The 27046-nt window shown below is 27.9% G+C and overlaps 1 protein-coding gene across 4 annotated transcripts in view; it reads left to right on the plus strand.

Annotated features, from left to right (window-relative positions):
• Positions 1-26028, plus strand: part of LOC132943407 (uncharacterized) — a 68999-nt gene extending 42971 nt beyond the window's left edge. For all 4 annotated transcript variants that reach the window (XM_061012388.1, XM_061012391.1, XM_061012390.1 and 1 more), the window contains exons 5-7: positions 2895-3034; positions 4922-5134; positions 18419-26028. In XM_061012388.1, coding sequence (XP_060868371.1) covers positions 2895-3034; positions 4922-5134; positions 18419-18931 — 866 coding nt within the window. In that variant the 3' untranslated portion in view covers positions 18932-26028. The remainder of the gene's footprint in view (positions 1-2894; positions 3035-4921; positions 5135-18418) is intronic.
• The last annotated feature ends 1018 nt before the right edge of the window (positions 26029-27046 follow it).

Consider the following 27046-nt stretch of genomic DNA (forward strand, 5'->3'; position numbering starts at 1 on the left):
AGAGGTTCAGAGAAATATTGTGTTTTAAACAAACTTAATTTATAAAATATATAGCGTGTTATTATTCAAAACTATTATTATTAATTTTATTTTTGAAAAAAAAATCAGTTTAACAAAAGGTTAATATATAAAATGAATGACTAAGTAGATTTTATTATTTTAATAATAATACAAATAAGAGCAGTTAGAGTTTAAAACGAAAATATTTTTTTTAATTTTTACAATAAGAATGTCGATTAACTGAATAGTTACAGGATTGAAGTCCGATATTTATCTCTTCTTTATCAGCTAAATATATCTCTACTCTGAAACTAAAAAGTAATTAAAAGTCACTGTCCTATACTTTTTCACAGTTATTTTTTCTACATCCAATCTACCAATAATAAAAATATTCAGTATCAAATTCTAATTTTCATATTAATTATATGACATTTTCATAATTATAATATTTATAAAACAAACACAACAGAAGCACAACCTTACCCTTCTGCTAGGACCTAAAACTAAAATTACAAATATTTACACTTTACAGACATATTATTAACTGATTGAAAATTACTATATTTATATTTTTGACTCACCTTGAAATTGGGTTGATTTTTTTTTAATGAAAATTGTATTTCATAAACTAATAAAAATGTGGCTCGGCGCGGCGCCGTGACTGAAATCAATCACGTGACTTGATTGAGAGTAAGCAACGGCCGTTGCCACTAGTTCTCGGATGGGTGACCACTCGGTTTCGTAGTGCGCAAAAACCTTGCCACACATACACGTGTTCCTAACCGACCGTACCAACCGTTCCAACCCTACCAACCTTACAGGCTAATGACATCAGTCGTCGAAATATTTTTTGTCACGCCTGCACCGAAAGTTTAGTTTTCGATGACGCTTGAATCGTTGGAAAGCGACGTTTTTCCGTCCAGTGGGTGGTAAAGTGGGAATCCCCAAAAGCACCGGGCGGTAAAGTGGAAATCCCCAAAAGTGCCGGGTGATAAAGTGGAATTCCCCAAAAGTACCGGGCGGTAAAATGGAAATCCCCAAGAGTACTGAGCTCAGATATCACGCGTATTCTTTCAACTAACAGACACTAAAATCTATACTAGCTACGGTCCTCATAAAACGTAAACTTTTGGTTACATCTTATATTCATATTATAACCTCCTAGCATGACGCGTAAACGTTTTTCTTTCATGAAATTGTTTTCGTATAATCATTTGGTTGTTGCATAGATCCCCGCATAATGCATTACCATTGCATTGATTACATTTTTTTATTCTTATTTTATTTTCATATAATAATTATTATTCATACTGAAATCTATACCACGGTCCTTACAAAACATAAACTTTTGGTTACATCTTATATTCACATTATAACCTCCGTGCACGACGCTTAAAATAAGTAAAACCAAATCGTTTCTTTCATGAAATATTGTTTTCGTAGAATAGTCTGGTTGTTGCATAGATCCTAGCCTGAATTACCTTTGCCGTGGTGGCACGATCGATGAACGCAGAGGCGTGACAAAAAATAGTATGTGTGGCTCGTGCGGGAAGGCAATTTCAAATAATAGCTCACTTCCCGCCCTTGCCACACAATATACTAATGTAAAGATACAGTGTGGGGCCTATACTATTTTATGTAATATTCAATTTAGCTTTTCTTTAAACTTGCTGTTTTTCATTTAAAAATCTATACTAAGATAAATTATTCTTAATCTAAAAAATTACAAATTATATAAATGTATTATTATTACCACCACACCAGTTATTTTTTCATTTTATTGACTTAACTTATATCTATAATATTATGTTACTAACTGGATAACCCAACTTCATCCTTGAAAAAATTGAAAAGTTAATATATAATATGGTATAGGTTAACCTAACCTACCATATAGAGATATCTTGGTTTAAGTGTAACTCAGTTCATCGGCAAATTAGCATCGATATACCTAGCTTTGTGAACTGATTTGACTAAGATCCATCCACTTGTGGACAATTAGATATATCACTTGGTATATCTTTGAACCTGGTTCAAACTACTTTCTAAATTTTCCTGATATCTCTAAAAACAATCTATGACATTTTTGTCAATATTGGTAGAGTATTTTTTTATTCTATAAGCTACAAACATACGGACATTGCTCTTTGATGTAAAATGTACATTTGAATAACAAACAATAAATTTAATATTATTTTCTTTTAATAACAAAAAAAAAATTCCATAGCAACTCATCGCGGATAATGATTAGTGCACACTATTTTTTTTTTTAAATTTTTATTTTTATAACTAATGGCAAACCTATATATAAACAAAATGATATTCAATTTTCGGGAAACAAAATGAAATTCACATGTGATCCACCCTGAGCACCTTCGCCCCTAGGGGTTGAGAAATGAAGCAAAAAACCGTCCCTGAGTCTCAAGGAATATGAGTGCAACATTTGGTAAAAATAGGTTTGATAGTAATCAAGTCTATAAGCCCCATGCAAACGTACATTCGTTTGTATATTTATTATGTAGGAAATAGGAATACATTTTATATTACGTAATAAAAATCAAAATAATATATTATGTAACTATTTTTTGTGTTAAGTATATTAATACATACTACCATGTATACAAACTACAGATTGTTTTTAAAAATAACACCTTCGTGGCTTTATTCAATTTTTAAAACTTATTTTCCTTTAAAATTTCCTATAAAAAGTACTAAAAAGTACTACTATTAACATTATGTGTTAACTTTTCAAATTTAAAAAGCTAACTTTAAATTACTTGTCAAAAAGAATTGTTAATATAGACCTATCATCCAGTAAATGTATTATTGTTTGTTCATAATTGTTTAACAAATGTTAAAAATTATTATTATTTTATTCAATACATTTTTTTTAGATAAAGGTGTGTCGTGGCCAGATATTCAACATTCACAGATGAATACTAGTGGTGATGTTGATATATCACCACCGGATGTTGTAGGTGGTGTTGGACATTCAGTACCACCAGAAGGTTCTACTTCCCCTCCTTATGTACAGGTATTAATTTAATTCAACGTTTGTTCTATTAAGAAGTTTATAAAAATATGAAAATTATAAAAACATACCTATATTATATTTACGAGTACATTATCTATAATAATTACAACTGAAATAATAATATTAGTTAGTAAATTATACAAAGTATAGCTAAGTATGTCATATACAAATACTGTTTACTGGAAATACCTAGTCATTTTTTTCTGTATATAGAATAGATTAACTTCATGATGGTAAAAAATAATTGTAAGTGAAATAACATTTTCGAAGCATCAAATTAAGCTGATAAATAAACCTATAATACATAATAAATATTATATCCATAGCTCGGAAGCTATAGCATTTGCATATTTTTTTTTCTTGGTAAATCTTAAAACATCCTGAGTAAGATACAAATTTGTCTCACAGTTCTGAATTCTATGATGTCATAACGGATTTTTTTTGCTAATTTATGGATATTTATAGTTGTTTTTGCGATATATTTTAAGAGCTATTTTAGGTTCCAGATGCTCATATCCAGCCCAAAATTAAAACACATGCAGAAGCTGTGTCAAACGAACATTAACCTTCAGAAATCGTCTCTACCATGTCATATAAATTCTTCTTATTTATTTATCATACCATCTTTCCTCTGTTCCAAATGCGTAGATAAATTGCTGAAGATGCTATTATTCTCCCTAGTCTACTCATGTTTAATATTTCCACACTTATAATTATCTTCATAATCAGTTCCTACAATTCGTTCATTAGTTTAATTTTCATTTATAATCATATTAATTAATAACTACAATAATTGTAATCGTTCACATGGTTTTATGATATACTTACGTTATGGTACCTTATGGTATATTTTCATATATATGAATGTAACCTATCACATTTTACCGAATTTTCGTTTTAATTCTCCATTTGAACGTATTACTTACAGCCTACAGGCTACAATCTATATCAATAAATATACATTTTTACAGTTTTGAACTTATAAGCACGAAATCTGCTAAATAAATATCACTAAAATAGTATGTATACCAGTTAAACATAAATATGTAGTTCTTTAATCATTTGGTATATTATAAGTATACAGCAGTTATCCTAATAAAAAAAATGTTATTCTTCGATACAAGTATTGTCTGGAACTGAAATAAACACGTATGTCTTTAAAACACCCGGCAAGATTGACAGTAGTTTTTGAATAGGTTTTTTTTGACCAGTGTTTCTCAGTTAATACCACCCCACAATTTTTCTTTTAACTCAATAGTTTTATACATTTTTTTTTAATGCATTTCTATAGGCAATAGAATATTTATAATCACGCGGCGTTATACGAGATAGGTAGTCTATTTGGATAAATCAACATCGTGGATCGATTTTGTTGGTTTATTTTATGAGTATTATTTGTTAATTTAAGTAAATTTAAATGAAGTAAAATTATAATAAATCATATCATTATAACTATACAACAGGTGAATGCAGTCTTAGATAATTGCGAGACGAGAGTCAATAGTATTTATTATTTATGGTAAAATTTAAGTTGTATTTAAAATGTACAAACAAATAATAATAAATACAAAAGTTTTATGAAAATATACGCAGCACCTAACCATTAATCACATGAATTATGTAAATAATTAAGTGGTCTTTACATTTTCAAATGAATTTCAATAAGGTTTCTTATCACTTATTCAAAAATAAATTAACTTTACTAAAAACGTATTTTACTTTGATAAATTAACCCGTCATCAGTAGTTTCGGTGTAAAATGTTTATAATATTAAGTAAAGACTATGGACAATCAAAATAAGAATGTTATGATATTCACAATAATATGACGTGGATGTTAAAATATTACTACCTACTCTACAAGTTTTAACTATTTATGTTTATTTAGGTGCGAGGAATCGAAATTACTATTGTAGTGCTGGTCTTAATGGTCTGGGTCGGCGCTATAATAATGTTTTTCAACCGATGGGGTAAAATTAGGATGCTTATACCATATCAACCAGACTATAAAGACACACAACTCAAAGTGCCCGGAACAGGTGCATGTAATACAACCAACTCGTGCCAAAACCCAACAGGACCAAGTTTTTGTTGTTCGCAGGTCAGTGTTATATTTTCCGTTTTAAAATACTAAATGCTCATTTAAATTGTGTGATGCACGTGAAAATATTTTGATTTTTGAACATTCTTTTCTTCTATTTACTATCGTTTATTTTTTTTAATTTATCAACCTAAATACAGTGACCCGAAATGTAATAGAAGTCGGGTGTCAACATAATGTAGTACAACAAATTTTGTTGGATACCATTAGTCACCAGAGAGACCGAGGATCACGATATTTTTTAAGTAACTAACCGTATTATGTGAAAAGGAAAATAAAAATTCCAGCAGGCAATAACCCTTACCTCGTTTGTAATGTTGAATGGAGTGATATTATCTGATGTTGGATAGTCTTCATAAAAAAAAAAAAAAATAAATATTCAACTAAATAGAAAATGGAAAATTATTAAGGTTAAAAAATGTACACATTTTTAAGAACTCGAAGAAAAAGAAACCTTATTTACCTACCTATACTATTTAATGAGTTGTATTAAACAAGAAAAATAATAATATACTGAATTCTTAACTTACCTACTGAATGAATATCAAAATTATAGTATTTTGTATGATATTTAATATGGTTGACGATTTTTGTTATACATTTAACCTGATTTTACCTTAATATACTCACAAAAAGATAATTTATCTTTCAAACAATTTACATAAAATAGTAAATTGTTAAGGTTAAAAAATGTACACATTTTTAAGAACTCGAAGAAAAAGAAACCTTATTGTACAAAAATGTGTGTATTTATTTTAAATTATGTAATACCATTGATTATTCTATTATAACTTATTTAATAATATGCTGAAACATTTTAAATTTAATATATTAAAAAAAAAAACTTATTTAATATTCAATAATTTTCTAACTGCGATGTATTTTTTCTAAATCAATAAACCTTGACTGTTTACAAAACATTATGAATTCCATTCAACAAATACTACAACAATTGAATAGTAATAAGTTAAAACACAATTTTTTAACTAAATAAATACATTAAATAAATCATTAGAGCTTATGTTTCAAGAAATACAAGTATGAAGTAAATATATTTAAATTTAAGTTATAGATTAACTACAATACCTCAGTAATTTATCAGGGTTTTTTTTTTTAAATACCTAGTTATATTATGTTATAATAACAGTAAATTATGGATGGTAACAGCAGTAATTTCAGGAATCTAAAATCATAATTTTATTTTTGATTCAATAATACATAATAATATTATACTTGTACAATGTATAAGGCAACAGGTACATAATTAATACATATTAACCGTAAAATATATTTAACTTTCATATTTTTCATACGATGACATTTTATGACCAAACAACTAAAAAATTTATTTTGCCAAATATTTCTCGACTTATATTATCTTTATTGTCAAGATGAACAAATTTGACCAGATGTACCACTGGGTATTTTCACTGATATTATCCTTGTCCCTTGTTAGTGTCATAACCAGCTTTGGATATTAAGGTACACACGACGTTGTTATAAATATAGCTTGTGTTCGATCGTGTACATAAGCTGAGATCGATAAAATTTCATAATAACAACCTTGGCACTTTTGATGACAGTGAAATGTGATAATATATATGTATGATATTCTTGTGTCATAGAGGTATTGTAGGGACAAGGGTTGACATCGTTTCGAAAAATGTGTGAGCAAATAACATTAGAAACGGCCGATACCCTTCATGAAAAAAAACATCAAAACCAAAAGTAAAACTGATATTAATAATATTTTACTCAAACCATTTTTATATTATAATAATATAATAATTCAAAACTGTATTTTAAAATGTTTTTTTTTTTGTATCCATAACAATATTATATTACAATATATTAATAATATTATTTGCTATGTCTGGCTATAACAATAACAAGATCAGAAAATTTAAATTGACTAGAAACTAATTTTAGATTCTGAGCGGAGCGATGAATGTATTGATTTTACAATGATGTGTTTTTTTTTTTTTTTTAATTTTTGTGTCTGTCATCACCTTTTAGAACAGTAAAAATGGATTTTCTTCAACAGTATCTTTTTTGATAGGAAAGTGAATCTAGTTGGTACTTTGGGGGGTCAAAAGTAAAAATTTACCCAGTAGTTTTCACAAGCGACGTGAAAAACAAAAGAAAAATTAAGGAAAAACGGGAATTTTTACGCAAAATCTGTATTCGAAAAAATCGATTTTGGTTTTTGGTGCAACTCTTAAACAAATGACCGTAGGTACATGAAATGTTGACTAAATGTTTATATTACCATTTTCTATACACCATAACAATTTTCAAATATTTTGACTTATTTTGAGCTGTTTACGGACATTTTCAGTTTTCATTTTTTTTTTATAAATATCAATAAAATTTTATTTGTAGGTTCAAAAAGCTTGAAAATTTAATAGTTTATTGTTTCAAAGCAAATGAAAAAAATCAAAAATCCATAGTTACAATTTTTTTTATAAGCATTTAAAGTTCAAATTTTGACAACATTTATCAAATTTAAAATGTAATAATTATTTTGTAGTTAAAAATTTATAAAATGTTCAACTTTTGTAGCTAAGGATTAAAAATTTAAAACAAGGTTCCACGTAAATAGCTTATATATAAATTACTTTATTCACCTTAATATCATCAAATATACTTAGTAATATCATAGACTGACTGACCGTTTTCGCTCAGAATCGTTTTTCTTATACAATGATATTATATCATTGAATTCAAATTTAACACCATCCATTACAGTGACTCACTTGTAACCTACTGTACAATAGAGCGACATCCACTTACCCACCTTTTTTAGATTTTTTTTATGTGGCGGGGCAACTTATGTCAAACGAAGGGAACTTCCCAATAAAATTTATCTTGGCCATATCTGCAAAACTCTTCTAAACACGCCTATCAATGAGACATGGATATAATATTGAATATTTGATGTACCTACACATTGAACGGAAGGCCCTTTATTCTATTATATATAAACATACACTATTTTAACATTACCTACCAGTTTGTTTTATTATCTTTATAACATTTTTAGTTTTGCATTTTATCATTTTATCCAAACTCAATTTATAACTGTAAAAATATTATGAAGAACAAGACTACTATTATTTCAATAATCAAATAAAATCCATAATTCGTATCAAATACTCAGTATGCCTGCCGCTGTGTTTGTCCGTCGCAACTTTCGTATCCACGGTTACCATTGTTGGCTTTATAAAATTACTATTCTCCTTATTGAGGTAAAATCCACGTGTGATTTAATTGAAACTAAATTAATTAATTACATTTATGCTGTCTACTATTCAATTACCTATACAACATGTTTTCTTTTGATGTATACCTATAAGGCTATAAATAGTCGTTTTAACTGAGAGAACAGTTAATTTGAACATATCAAATTTCATTAAGCAATAGGACATAATAAATAATTTTAAGATTATATTTCATTGTATACTCATATAAACCAGGAAACTAGTACGATCATAATAATTGAGATTTTTCGTCGCGATTCTTTACGTTTTTAACTATATGTACGTATAATTTATTGTAAGCCCAAGGTATACATTTTTAACTACAGCCCATTATTTATTATAATCAGTAAATTATTTAAATTTCAAATTCATGCGTTAGATCGTTCATTTCCCGTACACGAAATCCATTATAATATGACTATAGGCATTTTCGTTGCCAAATTACATCATATTTATTACTTTATTAGACATGTTGTACTTCGTCCAGAAATATATTTATTTCTGATGGCAGTTTATTGTTTCGATTCAATAACTAATCAACTAACTTATGTTTACATAATTATTAGAATTTCAGCTGTTAAGGAAATTTGTAGTAATTCAATAACAAATTCTTTGAAACAAAAGTTATTGTCATGTTAGAAACCAGTCATTGCCGAGGACAAACTTGGTGGGACTCTTTATATAATAAGTTAATATTGTGTGCAATATGAAATATGTCCATACATATAATTTTTATTTACGTATGACGTATGAATTATTATACATATATTATGTAGTATGTTGTAGTAAGTACCTATAACACTTTAATATAAATTCAGTATAAAGCTTAACATCTTGTAAACAATTTGAAAATATATATTTATAAATATACCAATTGTTTGCATTAGTCATCACTAAAATCTGTAATTACTACTTATTAAACTTTATGATCGTTTTACTATTTTTTTTTTACATATTTTTCTTCAATACGGTAACTCATGGTTTTCATAATTTTCGTAAATTGAACGTTACTAATCAGAATTATTATTGCTATGGAACTAGCAATAATAATATACAAGTGAATTCTACTACTTTATTCATTGTGTATGTGGATATACTGCAGTGGCACAAATAAGAGGTGGCTAAGCTCAAGCCAGCAAGACGGACAATTTCTAAATATGAGTATTTAATACAAGTACCTATTCCTAAAACGATGTACAATTAATTTAAAAAAAATTCTGGTTATTTAATTCCATGAAAATGTTTTGTTTTATACCAAAGTGTATTTCTATATACAGAGTGTAACCGAAATACCTAAACATTTTAATTAACTACCTATATTTGTAATAACTTTCGTTTTTATAAACATAATATTTTTCTTAATATTTAATTAACTATAATTATAATAATAATATAATATATGAATTTAAAATGTTATTAAAAAATGAATAAGAATAAAAGTTATTACTTAGTTGGTTAGTTACATCTGTCAGTTTTTTTCGGTTACACTCTGTATATAATATATCTATATAAATAAAATACAACAAATGTTTCTACCCAGCTATATCTATGTTCCTTATGCAGTCCTAAACCGTTCATCCAATTGCGATGAAATTTGGTACAGAAATAGATTAGACCTCGGGGAAGAAGATAGGCTACATTTTTTGCGAAAAAGGTAAATAAGAAGTCCTGCCTGGGGAGTTACTTAAATAGGGATTTTGAGATTTACAATGGAAATTTTTGTTTGTAAATGGTTACTATTGATTTTAATAATTATTATTTTAGTACCGAATATAGTTGATTATACCAAGTATAATGTTAATACCTTTGAATTACAAGTTTAATACGCGTGTTTAATTGTACCCCGTAGAACGTTTCTATGATAACGTTTCTATGACGTGTGTATGTACACAACAGTCCTAGAGTACCGTAACATTTGAATCTTTTATTAAGAGTATCTGTGTTAGGGTAAATAATAAATTATCTTTTAACAGCGTCAATATAGTAGTGCGATGAGACAAGAGTTTTATGTAAATAATATAAAGTTCAATTTTATAGGTTTCAACTTTTAGTTGAAATAAATACAGAGCTGCTAAAAAACTATACGACTTTATCTGTATCTTATTAGACTAACTTGTACATTTGTTGAAATCACTAATATATAAATCACAATAGAAGAAAATAAGAATGATGTGGTGGTTTTCAGGAGAGTGTTTTTAAACTGTGTTTTATTCAGTGAAAAATACCTAAAAACGAGAAATTCAATCATGTCTACCTATGTATTTAAATTTTTATCTAATATATTTTCATTGTAATCGTGTACTAGGAATGTTATACCTTTGACCCCCGTAAGAACCAACTATAGACCCGTTTTTCTACTGGAAACTACATACACTTAAAGTGTTTTTGCTTCTATGAAACGTGTCTTCAGCCAAACAAAAACACCAATATTAGCATTATAAAACCATTACAATTATCACTCCGATCATAATTTATTTAAAACCACATAATAAAATATTATTGTAAAGAAACTGAGTTTTTTAAATATAAATAATACATTTTTAGAGAATTTAATTTTTCATGTATATGTACCAATTCCTTTCGTCTTGATTTTCTAAAGAACGTCTCCGAATGATCAAAGATTGTCAAAATAAATGATAACTTTAAAAAATAAACTTATCAAAACATATTTATGTAAGGTACCATTGGAGTTCCACGCACAAGCCACTAGGTATTTTTTATGACACAAAATAATTCTTAAAATGTGTAACATTTAGCTTATTCACCGGTAGTATAAAATTATACGTGAAAATTGAGTCCTTTAGCAACTGTTTAGATTTTTAACAGCCTACAATAGAGAAGCTTAAGTACCTTTGTAAAGTATAGTGTCAAACAAACTGTATATATTACTAGCTGATCCCGTGCACTTCGTTGCCCGTTAAATGTATCAACTCTATATGTCTCGAACTTTGTTCAATTGGTTATTTAATATTCGATGTATGGTGTTCAAAATTTATCTTAATTTTTCCGTTGCCCGGAATAAAAATTCTGATTCACAACAGTATATTATCTAAAATATCAGGTAGGCAATCTACCTGCGGTAGATCGCGGACCCCGCCGTGCTGTACGTCAGATATAAATGCTCGATGTACCTGTTGTCGTTGTTGATCATTTGTTCTTCGTCTTTTGACTGTGAAGCGGCGTGATTGTCGTTGTTCTAATCTTCTGACTTCATTGCGTTCAGCTCGTGTATCTTCTGGCTCTTCTTGATGCAATTGCGCCATTCTGACACGTGCATCAGTATTTTGTTGCTGGATTTGTTCTTCTGTTCTTCCGGATCTGTTATTTCGCAAGTTTCGAGCTTTACTTGTACTGCGGCTCAAATCAGCCCCTTTGCGTTTTCTTGGCATTGCTCACTGTACAAAACATCTAATATATAAAATTCTCGTGTCACAGTTTTCGTTGCCATACATATTGTTTATGCATCAAGTGTAGTAACGTTGAAAATTGTACATAATGTATGTTTTGTACGGTGAGCAATGCCAATAAAACGCGAAGGGGCAGATTAAAAGGAAAAATGATTAAATTACTAAAATGGCTATTAAATAATAAGGGTTGATCGTAGAAGGGTGAAAATTGAGGATTGTATGTATTTTTGTATTTTGTATCTATTATTTTTTTTTTTTTATATATATATAACCAATACCTTAGCAACCATTTATAAACAATTATTTCTACCATAAATTATCAAAATCCCTGTTTGAGCACTTCTTTTATTTTTTTCTGGACAACCCTTATCACTTAGGGGTATGAAAAATAGATGTTAGCCGATTCTCATGCCTACTGAATATGCACAAAAAATTTCATCAAAATCTGTCAAGCCATTTCGGAGGAGTATGGCAACGAAAACTGTGACACGAGAATTTTATATATTAGATATTATTATCTTAAAAAAATAAAATGCATTTCATTTTTCTTTATTGGTCTCCAATTCTATATAATTTCGAAGAATCAGTATTGCGTCTTTTATCATATCATTAGTCCGGTTCGTGACTTTGGCATTTTTCTATAATGTACCTATAATAATTTATATTTTAATGATTACATTTAATAAATTATCACACAAGCATACTATTTACTTGGACTCTAATACCGCTCAATTTTAATTTTGCTCGATTTTCTAATATCAGATGTCAAACCATAATAGTAATTAGTCAAGGTATTCTACTTTACTTCAGTTAGATCTATATTTTAGATTCTGAGCGAAAACAATGATGTGTGTGTGTTTTTATATATAGAAGAAAAAATGCTTAGATTTTCATTTCAGCATCTTTTCTGTTAGGAAAGTGAACCTAATAAGTACTTTAGAAACTTCTCAGTACTTTCCTAAAAAATTGAGAAAAACAAAATATTAAGAAAAAACGAGAATTTTTACATAAAATCAGTTTTCAACAAAATCGATTCTCTAGTTTGTTGTAATTCTTAAACAAATAACCGTACATACTTGAAATTTTCACCAAATGTTTGTATTACATTTTTTTATACGTAGTATAATTTAAAAAATATGTTGACTTTGAGTTATTTATAGACGTTTGACATTTTCTATTTTTTTTTTTTTAAGTTTTTTCTTTACACATATAAAAAATTTCACTCGTAAAAAAGCATTACAATTTAATACAAGGTTCCTCATAAGTTTTCATTAAACACGTCGGCACGATTTTTACACATGATTACACAAGGGGATTTGAAGTTTAGAACTGACACCAAAAAATCTGAAAAATATATAGACAATTTATTTCACAAATTTGAACTTAAAATTTGTATGAAATTAGATATTTAAACGAAGAAAAATGATTTTAGTTATTTTGTTGTTTATGAAGTACCTTTACGGGGAGGCCTCTTCACTCTGTTACTTATCCATGTCATGTTTACTTATTACTTAAGCGTATTGTTCAACTTGTAACGGATGACCTAACAAAGAATTTTGAGAGTAAAAAATAATTTATTTTGTTGAAATTTGAAACTTTTATGGTTTGTTATTATTATTATTATATTTTATATACGCAATGACATTTTCAAATGCAATTATTTCGCAAAAAAAACTTCGACTAACCGTATTCTAATACATAGTACAATCAATTACTATAATATACATATTATAAATATATCATCAAAATATAGGATAACAGACCGTCTTCGCTCAAAATAATTACTTAGCATTGATTATCAATAAAATTTATCATTGAATTCAAATTTAACACATACTTTACGGTGACTTTCTCAATGATAAGGTACACTTGACACCTATTGTACAAAAAAGCAGTACCTACTTTTTCCTTTTTTTTAAATATTATGATTAAGTTGTCAAGGACCTAAAACAAATCAGTTGTATGTATGGACAATTGAGAAATTATTGTAACATCTTTTTCTTTATTACTATAGTAGTATACTTTTTAAGTAACTTTCTTTTATACTAAAAAACGAATCTTTTTTGAAGACATCCAATTTTGGTAAGCTCCTCGACTGTAGGTTCAATATTAATGAGATAACTTTAGTAAATATACCGTTGATTGGTATTTGGTATCTACGGTGGGTGATGACTTTCACTTTAATTTATATTTTCATCGATTGCCATACTATAAAATAAAACTGATTACCCAATACTTTTAAAATTGACATTACAAGTTGAATGTGCATGACTGCCCTTTCCAGGTTCGTTTCGCATGGCACTTATAGAACATGGTTGCTTATTTTTCCCGTGTGTTTTTCTGTTTTATTTTTACATATAACAGCAGAGCAGTTGCTGCATCTTGGACAATTGTTTCAAATATTCACCTCCGTCGCCGGACGTACATCCCAGAGACTGCACGTGTCGGTTCGCTTTGCTGCATAGAGCGGCGTCGTCCGAATAACCGTTAAGTATACATATGGTAAATGCCAAGACAAGAAATACCTAATAATAATTGCGACACATCACCAGACACTGTGGTTTTCACGCGATCGTTGTGATTTGTATTCGATCGATTATTGGTTTTTATTTGTATATATACAAGCACACACACGCATATAATAATAACATACAATGAAACCTGTCTTAACACATACCTGACATGACTAGATGCGAACATCCATCTCGCACGGACAATGGGATAATGTCCCGGTAAAAAGTTAGGTTATATTCCATTGTAACAGGTAGAAAGCTGTCTATATAACGGACATCTGTCTATTACGGACACTTTTGATGGTCACGCGTGGCTGTGGCTGTCCGTTATAAACAGGTTTCACTGTATTTACATTTTATGTGCATAAATATTATACATGTATGTTGTATAAGACGTATGCATTATGTACTGTAAAATCTGCCAAGAATGACAGAGAAAGGATTTTGGAAAGAATTCGGTTTAATCCGACAACTGTATGCTATAATTATAGGTAAATGTAATTGACAGATTTTACGGTTCATAGAATTACCATACTACGCTAAAAGCACGGTGTTTCTTTTTCATTTTAGTTGTAGATATCTTTTTCTTTTTCTTTTTCTTTTTCTTTTTCTTTTTATTTAGTTTGTTAAAATAATGTATTTAGTGTTGATTGATAATTATAGTAATTAATTACCTTATAACTCTTTTAGGTATTAGTAGTATGTATACACATTACCTAATTCACATCACAGATGAACGTATAACCATATTTCACATACTATATAAGTAACATTTTGCGGTGAAATAAAATGTTCAACTATATAGGTACCACCTGCCTATATAAGCTACCATATCGTTCATTGAAGCTTAAGGAGGTGTTTTAATTGCGCTACCAAAACTTTAGCAGGCTAAAGCAGTTCTGCGGTGTATTGAAATAGTGTGTGGTGATAGTATAATATAGTATAAAACAAACTTTCGTTGTAAAGTTTTCCATTGTGTTTCCAATACTATGATGGTGGTAGCCGATAACTGAGATGACTTAAAATGTATTGAAAATGTTTGATCGAAATGTAAACTTTTTATTTTTTTATTCTTCAAGAAGATAATGGGCCCAAGGAACATGCTCGTGTGTGGGCCGAATACTTTTGTATTACATACTTAGGTTTACAAATATAGTTATACATCATACAATTATTTTCCGTATACTATGGCCTATAGGTAGTAGGTACCTGGTGCCTAATGGCTAATACTATAAGTAATAATTTTAATAGTAATTCATTATTTAAAAACGCCTATACTTATCATTCCTATTCTTTATTATAATAAATGTATAATAACTTCTACCTATATATTTTGATAAAATTATTCATATTTTTAAATAAGAAGACTGATTTATAAAGCTTCATAAACTACGACTACCTTATCCTCCAAGGTTAGGTTAGGTTAGGTGTGAAATGAAAATGACCAAAAAATCTAATGTGTGGGTTGTATAATGTAAATCATTATTTTTCAATAGGTAATCAAAATCTTATACCATAACATTTATAATCATATTTATTTATACTTTATAGTTTATATTTACTATTTTATCTACAATGTTTAAAATATTAAAATGCCCAAAATTGTATTATAGTAAACAAATTGTTATTTTAAAATTTAGCTGGATTACTTAGTGAGTCATTTAAATGAAAACGAGGATACAAGTATACAACACAAGTCTCTTACTAATCAATTCTCAAACTGTTAAAATGGCTTTTTGCGTTTTCTAGACTCTTAGTTTTAATTTCCTGTATAGTAAAACTATATAGACTTCCAAGGTTTTTATGCCATTACCCTATAATTATTTAATTAACTTAATTAAATCCAGCTCTTTATTAGAAAATAAAGCCATAAAATGCTTATATAAGTCAATAAACAATAAATCCCCTATGGTTAATAATCAAAAAAAAATTGGCCATAAATATCTATTAATATTATGTTTCTAATTTTCTATAGTCTATATTGTCATTACTTTATTGTTGAGTTATACGAATAAATAAAAATCAAAGAAATAATAATATACATTCTAGTTGTGTAATTTACTATAGTTAAATAAAAAAATTGAAATACAATATATTATACATAGGTATCACATTTTATTAACTTCTAAATTTGTATATAAGACATCACAATTTTAACATCCAGCATAGGTACATTTTAATATAAGTATACAAAAAATGTTAACAACCATGAAATGTTATAATTGTATTATTATCAACCTTTAGAAATGCCGATTTAAATACTAAGATTATAATATTGACTATTGTTTATAATATGATCCAGATAATATGGAAAGAAACTATAAACGAATTATACGTAGATATAAAAATTAATAAGTGATGGACAGTGTTGTAGTCAAAAAATGTTTATTCGAAAAATAACCATAGCCCCATAATATTGTTATAACTATCATAAAAAATATTATTTTTTTTTACAAGTGTCACTTTTTACAGTGTCAGGTTACTATGACAACTATGAATAACCACACAACATTAAAATTGATTCTCTTTTAAAACCGATAGACATCTTTTTCATTTTGGTAAAAATATACTAGGACACTTGATGAAAAAATAATCTAAAAATATTGTCAGACAATATAAAACAAGAGTTTAAAATAAAACATCGTAGCAAGGTGAATTTTAAAACGTTGAACAAATAAAATACCTGTTAAAATTATTGACAATCATTGTACGATAAAGACATTAAATCATAAAGCGTAACAGTACCTAATATGAGTACAGTCAACACATTTATATTATAATATATAATGATATTTGAACATTTTACTTATCGAGTGCTTTACTAAGTAAAGCTTTAAAATTTAAAAACTTAGATCAATAAATATAGTGTAAAAATGTGCCAAATACTAAAACAGTCTTGAATCGATATAATTTATTATACTATTATGTATTTTTAGCGCGTAGGTATAGCCGTATAGGAGGTATGTATTATTTTAGCTAATATTTAGCAATTGATTGTTCCACTATAAGTTAATATTTATTAAGTACTTTCATCTTATAAATGAAACTTAATTGATAATAAATAATATAAATCTGATGTTTATTGATATTTATGAATAACTCAGGATCGATTATTTCAACTGATCCTAAATTAATTCCTATCGCTTAGTTTAGATAATTTATCGCGACTGGAATAATAATTGTAAGTAAACACTTTTTAATACCTAGGTACTCTTAAGATATCACATTTTTAGAGCACGTAATACGATATAAAGCAAAATTGTGCCGTTTCTTATGAGTTTGAATGCACAAACCGCACAGCTAGTGTCAATATCTAGCAATCAACTCGTCAATGTTATTGCCCTATCCAACTAGCAAACAATCAAAGTTTACTTATAAACACTTGTGCTAATATCATAAGATCAAGTTTACAATACAGTGATATACACGAGTACCATTCCCATAGGCGGAGACGGCATCGGGGAGTGCTCCTCACAAATGATTCCCAAGACGTAATGACTAGATCCAATTTGCTTCCAGAAATAAGTAAATAACCACCCCCAAAGTCGAAGACTGAAGCGTTTTACTGCTTCTGTAATGGTGTTGACAAACCAGAAATCTAAAATAATTTGAACCGTAGATAGCAGAGGAATAATGACGATGAAATCTGTTTGTCCATTAAAAATAAAAGCTATACCGCCAAAAAAAAAATGTTCGTTTCTGAGGCCCCTATATAATTATAACTAAATTCCCGCCTCTGTCTCAATTTAAGTATTAAATAGACTATTTACGATCTCCCCTCAAACGGATACGGACCTGAACGACGTGCCTGCGTTAGATCAGGTGTCAATTCAAGTAGGTATAGCTGTATAATATTAAAATATTATGTTCGGCTATATAAAATATTATATAGTTCGAGAAAACTAAGCCAATAACAAAGTCACTCGCCGCACTTGTACACGTTTTTTTTTCCGTACAATATTATATTATAATAATCATTATTATCATAGCCGGTGTCGCCGTCCCGCACGATAATATTATATTATTATTATTATTAATATTATTTTTACGTTTTTTCGATGGTTTATTGAACCGCGACGTGTGCGCTCGTTGGTATTTTTCCAGAGACACCTGATGCGCTGCGGCCTGGCCGATCCGCTGGACTGGCGCGTCCGGAACCTGTTGCGGTCCCGGTCCCGCGTCAACTCGGCCATCTACATCAGTCCCGTCTACCAGGACGCGCACGTCCGAAACGGCATTTCGGTGAGGCCGATACGGAAGGCCCAGAGCGCGGACTTCCTGCCCAAGTACGACTACAGCGGCTGGGCCAACTACCAGCAGTTCTCGTTGCCGCTGTCCTCCGGTCGCGGTGGCGGCGGCGTCTGTGGCGGCGGAGTCTGTGCCAGTGGCGTCTGCGCCAACGTCGTCAGTGCCGGCGGCGTCTGTGCCAGTGGCGTCTGCGCCAACGTCGTCAGTGCCGGCGGCGTCTGTGCCAGCGGCGTCTGCGCCAACGTCGTCAGTGCCGGCGGCGTGGAGAGCACCGTCCACCAGCGGCACATGAAACAATTCCAACTGCCCACCGTTTCCATATCCATCGCGTCTGACTCGGATAAGGCGCTCAACGAACTGCTCATCTAAAATATGCACCCCATCGGGTCGTACGCTCATCGCAATGCCGATGCGACGATCGTGTTCCGATACGCACCGCGCCGGATTTCCGTAAATCTACGTTTTTACATCGTGTACATTTATAATATCATAATAATATTACGTTATAAAATCATACATTATTATATTGTTTCTTTCGTTTCGACGGCAATCTGGGTACAAGACCTATTCACACGATAATAGTCATATTATACGGCTAACCAGTTTTAATTAATGTGTTTAACCCTGTTTACTTAACACTATTCACACAATAATAAAACTATACCCTGAAAAATGTGCCTATAAAGCAAGTGCCCTACAATTTTGCAGCAAAAATAAACGATTAACGATGACAAGTAAATGTCGGCTGTTGCATATTGTTTTTATGGAGTTGATTTGTTAATATCGAAAAAAATAATATTTGAAACGGCATTAATAAAATATATTGGGTTGCATATTATGTATCCTATATACTGCGGAAAATAGGACATATTCTACTACGAAAATTACATAATACTCGCTAGTATGATTCCTTTAACCAGGTACATTTTTGTAATTTACGTGTACCTAAGAACTATAGTACACAGTCTACCACACTAGAGATAGCATAATAACTACTGTCGTGTGAAACAGGTTTAAGATACCATCGTATCGATACTTATTGTAACTCGCTGTATAGTCCGATCTTCTATAGTGTTATAATATACAAACAGAATAAAAAATATATAGGTAATGCTGCGTCGCCTGCGTATCGTTTATGTATTATAGTAAACTCTTGTCATATTGTGTCGAGGGGAACAAAAATAAGTTCGATTTATTGAGTTTTATTGTGATGGTAATATTTTTCGAGGGGATTTCAATATCGTGTTGGATATTGCGCAAAATTAAGGTCGCGGCATAATAATATTATATTATATCTACTGCATGACCATCAGACCAGTCAGAGGTTGTCCGACACATAATAATGGATAATATTATAGCGATAAGCGTACGTAAAACAATATCGTGTAATTGAGGTAGCCAGGTAGTCTGAGGTAGGTAATGGAATTAGTACTTAGTACTTTTGTTGTCGTGTTCCAAAACAACGTAAGTAATTAGAGCATTCCGTGTGTGATATCAGTAACAGCATCTAATAAACGATATCATAATACAATACTCTTTTTTAAGTAAGTGTTAACAGTTAGTAGATAGGTAGTCGTATAATATGTTGTAGGTATAATTAGTATGCATTATAATAACAATACGCAACCATTAATTATAAATTATAAAAATGGTAAGGCATTAATCAATGCTAAAACACACAAACTAAAATATGTATTTAAAGTCACATCCTAATCGCGTTACGTGTCATATATAGTTTTATTTCATCTATCTAAAACAATTTATCGTAATATTAGGTAGCTATATTCCAGGGTAGATCACCCGAAACTATTCAATAAAATGCTTTAAATGGGAAATTGTTATAAAATATTTAATTAGTTAGTGAAATTTGACTTAACAGACATCCTATAATTTAATATTATGATTAAATTCAACATGCATATTTTTCCACACTACGTACTTATTATTTATTTATTTAAATTAAACATTTATAAAAATATAATTTATATTCAATTCCAAATAGTATTAATTTTTTTGAAAAAAAATTAGCTCTACACCCCTCAACATTTTAGATTGATTAATGCACGCGTGCTCGCGTGGCACAGGTACTCCTCGGTAAAATTGCAAAATGTTGATCCACAACCTATTCCACTCATGATGGATTTAAATAATATGTATATTGTATACTTAATTGTCTACTTATAAGTTTGATTTATAGAACCAATATTTCAGAAATATATTATGTTTAGGAATAACAAAAATTTAAAAGGTTTGATGTCCTTTAAAAATGCAAAAACTTAAAAAATTTGTTGAAAAACATTGTTTTTTAAACTTAAAGGTAGGTATACAAAAAAACGTATTTTTGAGATAATGAATGAGTGTCAAAAAAAATTGCCAGTATATTAGGATAATGAAGATACGTGAATATGATGTGCAGTCTGTACTTAGGTATTACGTCTTATGCAATTTCATGTTTATATGAAATCAAATTTCTAAATTCAAAATATAAAAATCTTAATAGGTATCCTCCATTATGTTTGAAGTTGACTAGGTTTCCGGAAGGTTTCAATTTATCAGTACCTGGAACGTGTGTAAATACTGTCTTGTTATTAAAATCGTTATACGAGTAACATGAGGTTTTGGAACAAATCGTACATAGTTTAATGTAAATATATTTTTTTACAATTAATTATTGTTTAATACATTATAATATTACTTTTTCTTACCTAGTATTAATTTAAAATAAACCTTGATCTCTATCAAAGACCAAAGTAATTTATTTTATTTCATTGATTATAGTTATTGATATTTATTTTGATTTACTTACAAAGTATACTGTATACACATCATCTCTTATACGTAAGACTTAAATCTACCTTTTTCAAACCCATGTACTTACTTACGCCGAGGACATTATACAAAATACAAATATAAGATGAAATAAGCCTGAATAGTCTGATAACATAATTAATGAAAACAAAGTAATAGAATATATTTTTAAGAAATAATACATTCGTTTTAAACGTTTTTCTAAAACCAACAAGATAACAAATATAATTAATCTACCTATATCGGTCTATCTACCAATATATATATTATCTACCAATCAATCCCCTTAGTATGTAAATCTTTTTTCCAAGTGTTTAATAACATCTAAGTATTAATTATTATTCAAAATCAGTAATCAGGTATTCATAATATTTTATGTTTTAAATTTATTATTGGTATCATATTATTAATTGTTATATTCATTGATATATAATACATAATAATATAATATAATATACTTTGTTTTGTTTATTAAACTTACCTTCGACGATAAGGGTCATTAACTTCGTAACTGTTATAAACCTATATTATTAATAATATATTATATAGCTTTAAATGTGTATGACGTGTGTACCTATGTGTGTTTTCATTTATTTTACATAATCGAATATCGATATTAATAATTTTAAGCATAACATCAAGCATTTCACATAAAAATAGTTTAAATATTTTTATGAAATATAAATGAATCAAATCTATTATTAGCACATAATATTATAAGTATCTAATACCGATGTATTTGTATCAATGTATAGAATTATAGCATATTATGAATATAATTAATTTAAAGTAAAAACAATTAATCTGTCTTATAGTTTAATTTTAATTATTAATTATTAAATTGATAAGATGTGAACTTCAGTTAGGTACCTAAACATTTCGTAACAGTTAATGGGAATCTAGTATCCGATTGTTATATTATATATTGATAAATAAAATATTTCTGTTTATAAAATGTAGGTTTAAAAAAATTAAGTAGGTAGTATGTATGTAAGTTGGCAGGTATATCTAGTCACCATTAAGTATTAACCATCAATAAATTAAACATATGTATAAACATAAGGTAAGAAAAAGTAATTTCCCCCAAAATAATTCATATATTCTCTTTTCTCGTACTTCTTTATAAGGTCATAAATCATAATAATTTATTATCCACGCTCGATCTTTTGACTGGATTCTATTTAGAGTATAAAGTAATCAACGAAGTAGTAAATCATTTCAGAAATATTGTCTTTGTAAGTTACTGTAATATTTATTATTTTTCATTTGGAGCAAGACTTTTTCAACCAATAATGGAATATCATGATTATTTTTACACTCAGCTTTTTCGGAAACCCTGTGAAAAAAAATAATAGACTTATAATAAACCCAGATAATATAAAATTTTCCCACACTTATTCAATTATAAATTTTCATTAATAAAATACATTCATCGCTCCGCTCAGAATCTAAAAATTGGAAAAAAAATTAGTTACAAAAATTGCACTTCTGTGAAAATTAATTTTCTAAATGTGAATATATTATTTAATTTTCTGCATTTCTGTAACATTATTATACAACTTAATAATTATAAAAAAAAATGTTAGCTATTTCATCTCAATATTATCAGACTTCATCATTTTATTTAAATTCGTTTAACTTTGTTATTATATACACAGTAAAGACCTAAAATATATAAACTTGAATATAATTAATATTTTGTAAAATTGTATACATTTTGTTTGTAAAAAAAAATATTTTTTATAAAAGTATGAACATTTTTTTTTACAATTATTATTTAATTGTCTGTTTAAAAATGATTTAAGTGAAATATTAACATTTATAACTAATTATCAAAAATATAAGCATTTTCATACTTTATAAATAGGTAATAAAATACACAATAAATAATAATAATAATTTAATATTTATAAGTTATATATCTATTTATTATTTCGTTAATTTTTTTTTTTTAAGTTTGTTTATAGGTACTATTATTGTTATTATTTATTAATACCAAGAATTTATACTGCAACCGAAATATGTATTTTTTTTTAAACAGGTGGTGATTGAATTTTAGAAACTTAATAACTATGGGTGGTAAGTACCCATAAGCGCAACTAGAGGGGGGCTTAGGCTTAGCCCCCCCCCCCCCAAAAAAACTTGTTATAGCCCCCTCAAAATAAATTATTCAATTCTTTCCTAAAATATTGACAAATCTTTAAAAATTAAACTGTATTTCTTATTTTTTTTTTTGGAAAAAAATGTAATTATTTAAATTTTTATTTAAACTTTTTTTTTATATTACCTATGATAAATATGGTAAATATCATAAGCTGTATACTTGTATTCGTTTTAAGGAAACAATTTATTTCGGTATGATATAAATTATTTTGTATTTTATAAGATTATTACACATAATTTTACAGTACCTATGGTCAATACCTATGCACTGAACTATAACATATAGATAGGTAATAGGCATAAACCTTATACTTAGTATAAGGTTTATGGTAATAGCGGAATAAAAATCCCCTGAAAAAAACCCCGACCCTAGGAATTTGGTATACTTTTTAGGTATAATTTTCATTAAAAAAATTAATATATAATAAATAATATTCAAAAATTAACAATAATATTGTTTTGTTTTATATCACGATGCCAAAAAACATATGTTAATAGTTCTTTCAAAAGATTACTGATTAGGTACCTACATTCATTAACTATTTGTTTAATAATTACTTATTTTATTGGATGTATCGATCATTTGAAAATTTGAAATATTTTTATTTTATAATCCTTTAAATATTGCATCTACCTAATTAAGTAAAACTTGTAAAATCTACTTAAAATAATAATTATAATTATTTTTCATATCGTTAAAATATTATAGTTAATGTTCGAAAATTATAATATAAATATTAAAAAATAAGGCATAATTAAATACTTGAGTATATAAATAATCGATTTTGTTATATTTTTAAGTGAAAAGATATGAGGGTGCGGAGGCATCGCCCCCAAGGATTACTTTGCATGTTATGTCAGGTGGGGGCTACAGCCCCCTCCCCCAACACTTCAGCCCTAGTTGCGCCACTGTAAGTACGAGTACCTATCAGTACAATAAAAATTTAAATAGAAAAAAACTAGCCAGCACAAATGAGTTTTTATGAATAAATATGATTGTTAAACGTATTATACAATATTATATTGTACCTATATTTAAATTTAAATTCATGAGTAAATAGCTTACTGAAATTTCAAATATAGTCGTACTCATATCTAATAGATAAAATCTATCTCTATTGAATTCTGAAACAGTTTAATAAAGGAACTGTATTATCATATACAATATAAATATATTATAATTAGACTCTATAGTTATTTAAATATAAGAATATCTCAGTAAACTTAAGAACATTAAGTTTAAAAAAGTTATAATTATAATTTGTAAGTAGTTTTTACGAAATAATTAAGCAGCCAGTGACCCGGCTGCAGAGGCCTATATTTTCAATAAAAAAAAACAATTAACAAATACAATATTATAAATAATTTATTAACTCTCGTCTACTTAATGTATGTGTTTATAATATTATGATTATTATTATTATTATTATTATTATTATTATTATTATTATTATTTATATAATAAACCGAATTCATGTGTATAGTTATAAAATATTAACTTTAAATATAACTACTACCTACGTGTCCTATATAATGTTTAAATAAAGTGTATTATTTCATGTTTGTATCATCTAACTTAATTTTGTATCTTTTTATTTATTTAATGAAGGTTGTTGATCAATGTAATAAAAATACTTGATTATTTCTTAACTATTAAAACTTATGTTATTATTCATTACGCATGTACTTGTGTACTTATAATCTATACCTACATTGTTGAACAATATATTAATTAAATACTGAATCGATAAATAAAAAAAAAATACATTTACATTTCCTTTTTAGTTATCAATTATTATCAACAAACAAAAAAATCAATGTTATAGGCCGATTATTTTAATAGTAAAAACTTAATTCATTAATTGTGTATTACGTTTTCAAATACTTTATTGGAAAATTTAAAATACAAGATGATAATCCAATATTTTATACTGCTTGTAATTTTTTATGATCCATTTGTTTTTTGTTTTTATTTTTTTTTTGATAAACCCATTACGAATTTTTTTATTTAGAAGTGGCAGCCTATATTTTTAATTTTATAATTTTAAGTGAAATATATTTTTTAAATATGTTGACCCATAAAAAACATTAAATTACAAATGGTATTCGTTAAGTAATAGTTTAGATGCCGCAATGATGCGAATAGAGCGTCGTGCATTTCACAAATTAGGTACGTATTTCACTCCACAAATTATTTTATAAACTTTAAATGCTTATAATTTATTAATGTTGTTAAAAATATTCAACTTAAAATCGTGAAATAAAAAATGTACGTTGCCATTTAAATATTAAAAGTTGAAGTTATATTATTAAGTTTTTTTTATATAAATATCATAAAAATGTTAATAATGATATTTAGATCAATATATAGTGTAAATACTAAATATGTATAGTATATACAAATACTAAATACAAATATCTATAGTATGTGTAATTGTAATGTTTATTTGTTTTAATAATGTATAATTATAATCTTCAAACAAAATAAATTTATGTTAATAAACAAATGTATGATTAAATTTAATACATATTCTAGTTTTTTATTTTTAATATTTTTAAATATTAGTTTTCTGTTACGTGTTGATCAGTGCGCTTTTACTATCATGATATCATGATTCTTGATTTCTGCATCTAAGATATTACAAAACGTTTATAGTAAAATCCCGAATAAAATTATGTTTTTTCGGCATTCGTACAGAGTTCGAATTGTAAATCCTAGCATTAGGTAACCTGTAAAACCCTTTACCTAGTGACCGGACTTTGTCATCGACATATATATTAAGAATGATTAAAAACACATTCAACTTAAAACTTCTCACATCATTGATGTAATTTGTTGAATAGTTCACTACACTTAACAAAGAATAAAGCTCAAAACTTTTAGATTCTAGTAAATTCTTAGTAAAAAAAAACAATTGGTTTTACAATATAGGTAATGTTATTTTTTAGTTTTATATGTTTTGACATTTTCTGGTAGAACTACCAAAACAACCAAGTTTCAAACAACTTTTTAAAAACAAAAAAAATACTAGAGATAAAATAGAGACTATACAGCTACTAATTATTCAATATTATATTACATAATTGTGAAAATCTGTACCTAATATAAAACGATACGTCTTAAAAAACCTTCACCATTTTTCTCTGGTCAGAATCATTTTTTTTTCTTTTATTTATCATTGCTTATTCAAATGTTTAAAAAAAATATACCCACCCATCCTCGCTGAATGGCAGTGGCTCATCCATCTCATTCACGATTCATTTCACTAATAAATTATAACAATAAATTGTATTGTTTGTATTCACTTAGTAGAATCAGTTTATTTAATTAATGGAGCTCAAACAATAGATTTTCAAGATCAATTAAACTTTAAGTTTTCACAATTTAGATTGTCTTATGGGTGTAATAATTAATTATAGACATTACCATTTAACAATATTTCTTATATCTGATTACCACGTACACCGCGTAGTATGCCTCAGTCGATTAAAAAAAAACTGTTTAGACGTAAA

Source organism: Metopolophium dirhodum, chromosome 4 (assembly GCF_019925205.1).
Source record: "Metopolophium dirhodum isolate CAU chromosome 4, ASM1992520v1, whole genome shotgun sequence".
Lineage (NCBI taxonomy): Eukaryota > Metazoa > Arthropoda > Insecta > Hemiptera > Aphididae > Metopolophium > Metopolophium dirhodum.